Genomic DNA, 8,769 nt, shown 5'->3' with positions numbered 1-8,769 from the left:
CGCGCGCGCGGAAAAAAGGCGGAAGAGCACTCGCGGGTGGAAAATGACCATATCCTGTTCTGCTCCTAATTCCTAAGCGACGCGAGATTGCACGTTCGATTAAATTACACATATCAATCGTGATCGGGATCGAAAAAGAAAAAAAAAGGAGAGAGAAGAAAGGAAACGATCCGGCGACCTGGGTAGCGATCATGTAACTTTATCCCTACACGGAGAGAATTTTCTCTTATTTACCCTGAAATCATGATGGTAGTTGTGGGACAACATGTACCACCAAGAATTTTATGCGAGCTATTCTGATTAATGTCTACCATAATAAAGAATATTAATATCTATTACATTAAAATATAAAATATGTTTGATTAATGTTACTAAAATATATCCAGGAAATTTCAATAATTTTTCTTTCAAAATTTACCAATCTGCTTGGTAATCTTTATCACGTTGTTTGTAAAATGTCTTTTGTATATTTTAAAAATTCCTTGGTTGCCAAGTTGTCCCAAGTGAATTTAAGGATAAAATATAACAAAAAATTCTCTCCGTGTAGGGCCATTAACTTCAATGGTGAAAATTTTCACTTTTCACCTTTCCGCCCTAATAGGGATAAAGCTAATAGGGTGATCGCTATACCCTGGTCGAATCGTTTACTTAATAATCGCCTAGCCTCGGGATGTCGGATGCGGAATAACGATCGAATCTCGAGAGGTGACCGTCGCCAGATCCATTCGGACGATCGTCCACCCCTCGCGAATCGGCGATTCGATATTATCTCTGCACGTTCCTTCGGTCCTGTCGCGGTATAGAAAAAAAAAGGGGACCGAAACTCTACTCGAATATTTCACTTCGTCGAATTTTACGTTGAGGGAACACTTAATGAAGATAAAGGAAAAAAAAAGCAGAGAATATTAGCTGACGTGTCGTATTTTTAGGCGATAGAGAAAGAGAAAAGTGTGCGAGAGTTATAGGAGCCCGATAATTGGGCTCGTAAATTGACGCGAATAGCGAAATCAAATTAAGATGAAATATAATGTATCACGTTGACGAAATAAATTTGACTCGTTCGAAACGAATCGATCGTCTTTTTGTCCCTTGAATCCTTTACGTCCAGCCTGTTCACGGCTATCTTTTTAACTCTGTATGTTCTCTCGGTGTTAACACATTTCTTGCACGGAAAAAAAGAGTATTCTTGATCTGAAAGTATTTTTAGTTTCAACATAGAAATCTCGAAATGAGTTTTTACTTGCGTCAAAGAAAACTTGCTTGAATGAAATATTTTGTACGGTTCAAATAAACACTGTTAAATATTAAAGGATGAATTTTAAATCAATACTTCTTGTTTTAAATATTATAACATTTTGCTATTTTTAACTACGTATATGTCGAAGTTTATTATTTCAACACAAAACAGTATTATTTTGAATTGGCATTGTTTTAGTTAATAAATTAATGATATATTGAGTAGGTGCAGTGGCGATTTACAGGAATAATTAAAAATGACCCAAAATGAGTTTAATTTGACACTGCAAATTTAACGGTAAAGAAAAAAAAGTTGAAATTCTTACAAGAAGATTGACTGTTGCGTATACACGAATATACATATAAGTTCTGATTTGAGTATACAAGTTTTAATTTGATGCTTCTTCATTTTCCGTGTGGTTGGTTTCTGAATCGGAGGCTGCTGCTGGAAGGCTGATAAAGGGAGTGAAAAATAAACCCTCTACGTCGCTCATTTCGGCTGAGACAAGACGCACGAGATGTTACGAATATACAACTTTCAAATACAGTTCGCCAGAATCGAGGTCGCGAGGAGGGCTGACACCCTCGACAAATTTAAAAAAAAAAAAGTTCGGAAAAATCGGAAAGAGAAAACTCACCGAAAGAACGTCACGTTCTCGTCACCCTCCTTCTCGTCTCCTCCCTTCCGCGACCTCGTTCGATTAACACGCGCGCGAATTCGTGATTAACGAGAGCGCAAAACGCATTAGAATGTAACGCGAGAAGCGCGAAATTGCATTTCGAACCCGAGACGCGCCGCGAATACCTGGACGGTAACTCGGCGAGCGGACCCCTCGCGACATCTAGCGCGCGCGCGGCGAACCGGATCCTCGGTTCTTTCGCAGGGAAGATCGTTGCTCCGTTCCACCCAGAACCTAACCTACAATCGACGACATTTACGGCCGATTATTGATTACGGGCGTCGCAAACTTCCTTTTTTTTACGCGCTCGCAATTATTAAACTGTTTGGACGCGGTTCTGAGTCACGACGCACGCGTATTTCGTGCGTGCATACATACGCGTCCCGACGCGCGCGAACGAGGCGTACCGACGTCCGCCTTGAAGAGATTTCACTAAACGTGGCGGGTGTTGGCGTTGGCGACTGGCCGGTACCGCGTGCCGCCTGCAATACTCGCAAACGGTTTGTACGATTCCTACACCTACACACTCTCGCATTATATAATGGTGGCCGAGCAGGCCGAGTGAAGACCCGTACCTCGCTCCTCCGATCGTCGTCGAGACCCGTGAAGATGTCTGTTGGTGGAATAATTGTGAGTAGATTGCGTTATGACGCTAAAACATTCCTGGATTGCCCCGACATTAAAATTACTTTAGCCCTCGCGATTAAAAAAATAATTACGATACGTATATCTTCACATACATTGAAATGTTTGTTGCTTGTACATACATACGACACACGTTCGTATGGATATCTCGCCACTTCGTTTTGATTAAATGTCAATAACGCGGATGATTCTCCCGTTTCAGGCACGTACCTTCTCCACGTCGACTGCCGCGCAGAAGCTGGTGAAGGTATTTAAATTGTTTTTCGATAAGTGACTACTGCGTACCTCTGCATGATGATAGATGACAAGCTCAGTCATATGAATTTCCAGAGAGTTACTTTAATTCCTCCATTTTATTGCACTATTTCATGATAGTCACATACAAGTTCTGTTAACAATTGTCTGTATATGTGTGTCGATTATCTCTATCCTGTTTTCTGTATTATTACAGCCTCCAATTCAAGTATTTGGATTAGAAGGCAGGTATGCCACAGCTCTTTTCTCAGCCGCGTCTAAACAGAAGTCTTTGAACGAGGTGGAGAAGGACTTGGTCAGTCTCCAGGTATGACAGTCTGTGTAAACGAAAAGTTGTGTACGTATATCAGTTCATTTCGGATATTAATCTGTAACTGTGCTTGAATCAGGGTCTTTTAAAGACAAATGCTACGCTGGTGGACTTTATAAACAATCCTACGATAAGGCGAAGAGCTAAGGTGGATATTTTTAAAGCCATCGGAAGCAAGGGAGTGAATCCAGCCACCGGAAATCTGCTGACGTTACTCGCGGAGAACGGCCGATTGCCGAAACTCAATGTGGTCATCAATTTGTACAAGATGCTCATGGCCGCTAACAGAGGGGAAGTGGTATGCGAGGTGATCACCGCAAATCCGCTTGATGCCGATCTGAAGGCGAAACTGGAGTCAACGCTGAAGCGTTTAGTGAAGAAGGGTCAAACCATTTTGCTCACTGCCAAGGTAGATCCCTCCATCATCGGCGGTATGATCGTATCGGTAGATGACAAATACGTAGACATGAGCGTCGCTAGTAAAATTAAAATGTACACTGACCTCATCCAAACCGCAGTGTAATGAAGCATAGTTATATGAAGTAATGAAGTAAACTATTACTATGAAGTAAACTCATATATTCGAGTATCATGTAAATTATCGGACAGAAATAAAAACTGTACAATCAATTAATCTAAGTCTCCAATAATTATTCTTTATACTGTACGGATATGTCAATAGGAAAATATATGAGCATATGTAGTTCAAAACTGTGATTTTATTTTTTTTTAATAGTTGATAAAGCATTAATCACTTAATACAGTTACGTAAATGATTAATTATTCATTAACAATAATTTGTATTTAACTTTTCGTATCTTGAAGTGTATTAATGATGCGTGGCAAAATGATATACTTTGGAGCCACATGATATAAGGTTCTCATATGTTATATAATCTTTCTGTTTTTCTTACACTCAAACAGAGATATACCATACAAACTAGAGACAGAGCAATAAGTAAATGTTAGTGTAAACACTTTTGAGCCTAGTGTCTCAAAGATCACTATTTGTCTGATACAAACTAACAAAATTATAATACCAAAATGTATCAATGGTGGGGTGTAGACTGGAATGTAGACTTATATAATACTCTTGTCAAACAAAAATTGTAACAATTCATAATAAGATGTTGGATGACGGTGATATATCATACCAGTGATATATCTTCGTGTGCTCGACAGATGTAAGATGTGTAAAAATACTATTTGATTATGCAAAATGTGTTAAATATTATATACCTGAGGAATTGCGTTATACATAGCTTTCCCAAAATAGTAAACAAAAATATATAAACACGTTACATATATTTTTTAACAAATCATAGACCTAGGTGATTACCGAACTTAGATATTACGCCAAATAATGGAATTAATGTAACTATATTTTACAAAATATTCGATTCATAAAAGGTTAAATTCATTAATCACAAATATATTAATAATTATAATACATAATTAATAATTAAAACACATCAATCATTATGTTAAAATATTATGCAAGCGGTGACTAGTATTATCTTCCAATTTCGATAATAATTGCGAAATGCAATTTTACTTAGTTAGTGAGAATAATCATAATTGCATATTTTAGGACTTCAATGCATATTATTTTATAACAATAATTCATTTCATTGCCTGACACACACATTCAAAATTATAAAATGTTTTAAACAATACTTTTCTATCGTCTAATAATTTATACAATATCTATACTTGATACCTAACGGAATAAAATTTAACCTTTTCACGATCAATGGAACATGCCCAACAGAATAAATATTCGTAATGAAAGAATTTACTCGTTATTTCAAAGCCGCTTTTGTGTATATCACGTAATCGTCTAATTATTTTAATAATATATTGACATATGTACAAGACGCGCGAGGCAACTACTACGTACGACTTCTGCTTAAAACATAACCGATGGTATATCATCCTTGACTAAAACCCAATCTTCTTCCTCCTCGAGAACAGCGGATTCCTTTGTAACGCATTCCTTTGTGGCGCATTCCTTTGCCAAAGCTGCAAAAAAAATAATTTCTAATATTCACGATTCGTGTGGCACAGATATCACCTTCTCGATAATCCGTCAATTAATTACTTACCGTTAAATTGGTATTCTAACTCGTCTCGATTCGTGGGCGCCTTTTGTCGAATATCGACGAAACTATTACCGACTAATGGAGCGTCATTCAGTTTACTTTGTAAAAGAGTCTTTCTGCATTCCTCGAGATCTTCTAATAGCTTCAATTCGGTACGATAACTAACATCTTCCTCCCCTGATTCAGTACCCGTGTAATCGCTCTGTTCGACATTTTCATTTTCCTCGTTCGCGATCGGTTCCTCTCCGTTCACCACATTGTTGGAGTGTACATTACAATTGATGCACGTTATAGTATCTATACGATTTGACATACTCGAATCATCCATGTCTATTCGACTGCTCGTCATATATTTGGACAAATCAAAATCCAGAACGTCTGCTAACAATTTCTCCTTGTTCTCCACATCCCGTTGAATCGTTTCTAAATCTCGATCTGACTTCAATATAAAATCATCGTCGAGGCTCAATTGCATTAAAGAGGAATGGGTCGTCATCGTCTTGTTGGCGTTCACGTGATCAGTGCTTAGACTGCTCGACAAATGATCGGTGTTACCGTCTGGCATTGTGACACTCTCGCTTCCGTTCGTTATTTTGTTCCGAGATTTTCTTTGCTTCCTTTCAGGCGTGAAAACGACATCCTCAAATTCCTGTTGGCCAATTCTTTGAAATATCTCTCGGCGATCGTTGCTCTTCACGTCTTCCGCGTTTCTTATTCTATTACTATTATTGTATTCCGGTATTGCGTTGATATCGGTTACGAGTTGTGTATTTAAATCTATTGGAACTATTGGCGGCACTTCCACAGCTTCTTCTGCGTTTATAATCGCATTGTCGTCAGTACCAATAGTAACAATTGGTACAATGCTACAATTTGATTAGTTGGTCAATCATATTGAAAAAATATTATTCTTTTAATTCTACGTGATGTGATTCTGGAAATAATCTTTTACTTACCCTACAGATTGAATAATGTTGGTTGGATTGATTTTTGGAAAGGGAATAGCTGGCACTATACTACTCTCCTTTAATTTCGATGTCAATTCTAGTATGCCATTAGCAACAGGTTTACTGTATTCAGCAAATGACGACAAAGGATCCAATGTATTTCTTGTTTCTTCTGTAAGAAAATAATTCAAAGATAATTTCAGCGTGATAATTTTTCATCCAATTGCGTTTAACTGAAAACAGTAGTTACGCTCACCTGTAAAAATATCATTTTCCGGATAATAGGCAATTCGCAAAATATTTCTCTCTCCTTCCAATATAAATATTTCGTCTTTAGTGCAAGCCACATCGGTAACGCGCCGTAAATCATTTATGATCGATGTTATTGCAATAGTATTTGGATTTACTACATAGACTACGTCATCACAGTACGTTACTAACAAGTCATCACAAAACGGTAATACGATGCCGAATGAAGGCTCGCCACGATTCTTCCTCGACCCTTCGGGTGCGGGATTTAATAACGTCACTTCTGTATGACCCGATCTAACTGCATCCTTTTCAGAATATTCATGATTTGATAAAATACAACGATGAGATTCAGTATGAATGCTTAATGTGCATGTATTAGCTTAATACCTTAAATATCAGCGTTTTTAATACAGTCCCAGCCTTATCAGCTTGCCACAAACGTAACCCTGGCCTACTTGCATAGATTACCGGTTCTTGTACATAATTTTGCCGAGAACCGAACACCGCTCCTAGCTTACCTAATCTAAAAAAACAGCATAACATTATATTTCTTTAATTTATGCTATAACGAAGTTACGCTATTACGAGTACGAAGATACTAACGTTTTACGTTCTTTTTGGCCGACTTGTATCACTTTCCCATTTTCATTTCTGTTCACTAAAATTGTACGTAACGTCGTTGAGACTATTAGCAAGCCCTGCTGGTAACTTAATTGTACCACAGAATATTTCTCGTTCAACAATTTCGATGATTTGGATAAATGCTGCAAAGGAATAGTATAAAATGTCAAGATATATTTATGAGAAAGTGAGAAAGGCGTTAGGAAGAAGTTTTTGGTATCTACTTACCATATAAAAATCAATCTCCGTTAAAACTACCAAACCGTCTTTATCTCCACTGAATAATTTCATACCGTTCTTAGACCACTCCACTGCCGTCACCGCGGTATTATGTAAGCCACTTATACTGTACCTTTCCACCTTATAAAAAAAAATAGATATTTATAGATTGTTCCTATCATCATATATACATGTACAAGTTTCATTTTTATAATTTACCTGTTTCTTTTGTTTCGGCTTTAAACTGTTTGGCAATGAGTCCGGCGGATTCTTAGGAATTTGGAAAACTGTAACGACGCCGTGTTCATTGCCTGCTGCAACCATGTAATCGACCGTGGAGATCACTTGCACACTTGTGATTTTGGAGTTGACATTCTGCGACAAGAGGAAAAAGATGTTTATCCCAATCAAATCGATTAAGGCTCAATTTTTCCACAAGGTAGACTTAAAAAGTTAAAAAAAATTATTCAAGTACCTCGCAACGTAGTCTCTGCAGATCCTGCTTCTCCCTGTTGTACCAGTAAACGAGCCCGTGATTAGTTCCAATGGCGATAAACTCGGTCAGTGCATCGATGCAGGTGAAACTGATGTCCTGCGTGAAAATGCCATTCTGTATCTTGGCAGGTATCTGTTGCAAAAGGACGGCGAGCGGCGCCCACTCTCTCAACGGTCCACCATCCTCGCACATAGGTGTTGTCATTATCACTGCAAACATTTCACGTATTATAACATCATTACTATACCATACTTAGACGATAACTATGTACTTAGATAATAACATTATTATATTTTGCAGACGTAAAAGACTCGAAGCTCTGCCGCCGCAATCTTGAGAGCGAATTTCTCCAAAGAGTTTTCGAGCACTAACGTGAAAAAGCTATACGTGACGCTATAACCCTCATTGTAAAGAGAAAGCGGTGGATTTTTATAATTGACAATTTCTAAGCGTACGATAAGTAATTGCCACGCCGACGACGATAGCGGAGACGGAGCATTTTTACGTTGAACGAAGTTACCGCAGCTTAAATTCAGAAAGTACCTCCACTTTAGTCAGGACGAGGGATGTGGAAAAGCGGAGCACAACCGGCGTTCCTCTTTCTCGGCTCCTCGTTTTCTCTCCGTTTCCCTTTAAACGCTACGTTTCCTCCTTTCCGACGCGGGGTGAGAGTCTCATTATACGGATAAGCGTTCGCGGTTACGTGTGCACAGTGGTGCACACTGCACAGTGCTGCATATATGTGTCTATCGATACCGATATCTCTAACACGAATGTGGAAAACACATCCAAATATTCCAAATTCTATGATTTTATCTTTCTCTCTCTCTCTCTCTCTCTCTCTTTCTTCTGTTATGACAGTTATGTCAATTTACGTGGCAGAGAGAAGACTGAAAACTGAAATCGTGCTGCTTCGTAGCGTAGCGCCATCGTATCCATTCATGAACGCAGAAACTACATAGCCACATTCATTTCTCGAGATGGTAAAACGCTATATGTATATTTA

At 38.4% G+C, this 8,769-nt stretch overlaps 2 protein-coding genes across 3 annotated transcripts; one reads left to right on the top strand and one right to left on the bottom strand.

The window, feature by feature from the left end:
• The first annotated feature begins 2,436 nt into the window (after positions 1 to 2,436).
• On the top strand, positions 2,437 to 3,760 carry LOC112461577 (ATP synthase subunit O, mitochondrial). 2 transcript variants are annotated; one of them, XM_025026869.1, is made up of 4 exons: positions 2,437 to 2,546; positions 2,764 to 2,808; positions 3,013 to 3,123; positions 3,206 to 3,760. In XM_025026869.1, exons 1-4 carry the CDS (start codon positions 2,526 to 2,528, stop codon positions 3,647 to 3,649), a joined length of 621 nt encoding a protein of 206 aa, XP_024882637.1. In that variant the 5' UTR covers positions 2,437 to 2,525; the 3' UTR covers positions 3,650 to 3,760. The 2 variants fall into 2 exon arrangements, with proteins under 2 accessions (XP_024882637.1, XP_024882636.1); XM_025026868.1 differs by lacking the exon at positions 2,437 to 2,546 and having other exon boundaries at positions 2,716 to 2,808.
• A 67-nt stretch (positions 3,761 to 3,827) lies between these two features.
• On the bottom strand, positions 3,828 to 8,700 carry LOC112461571 (WD repeat-containing protein CG11141). The gene is made up of 10 exons (XM_025026856.1): positions 8,307 to 8,700; positions 7,743 to 7,972; positions 7,487 to 7,642; positions 7,277 to 7,408; positions 7,031 to 7,191; positions 6,815 to 6,950; positions 6,432 to 6,732; positions 6,185 to 6,347; positions 5,232 to 6,094; positions 3,828 to 5,148 (listed from the first exon to the last, which is right to left on the bottom strand). The coding sequence occupies exons 2-10, from the start codon at positions 7,965 to 7,967 to the stop codon at positions 5,036 to 5,038; spliced, it is 2,250 nt and encodes a 749-aa protein (XP_024882624.1). The 5' UTR covers positions 7,968 to 7,972; positions 8,307 to 8,700; the 3' UTR covers positions 3,828 to 5,035.
• Positions 8,701 to 8,769: the final 69 nt, after the last annotated feature.

The sequence above is a fragment of the Temnothorax curvispinosus genome, unplaced genomic scaffold (assembly GCF_003070985.1).
Source record: "Temnothorax curvispinosus isolate PA1 unplaced genomic scaffold, ASM307098v1 QBEX01011515.1, whole genome shotgun sequence".
Lineage (NCBI taxonomy): Eukaryota > Metazoa > Arthropoda > Insecta > Hymenoptera > Formicidae > Temnothorax > Temnothorax curvispinosus.
This window is presented reverse-complemented; position numbering and strand designations above follow the sequence as displayed.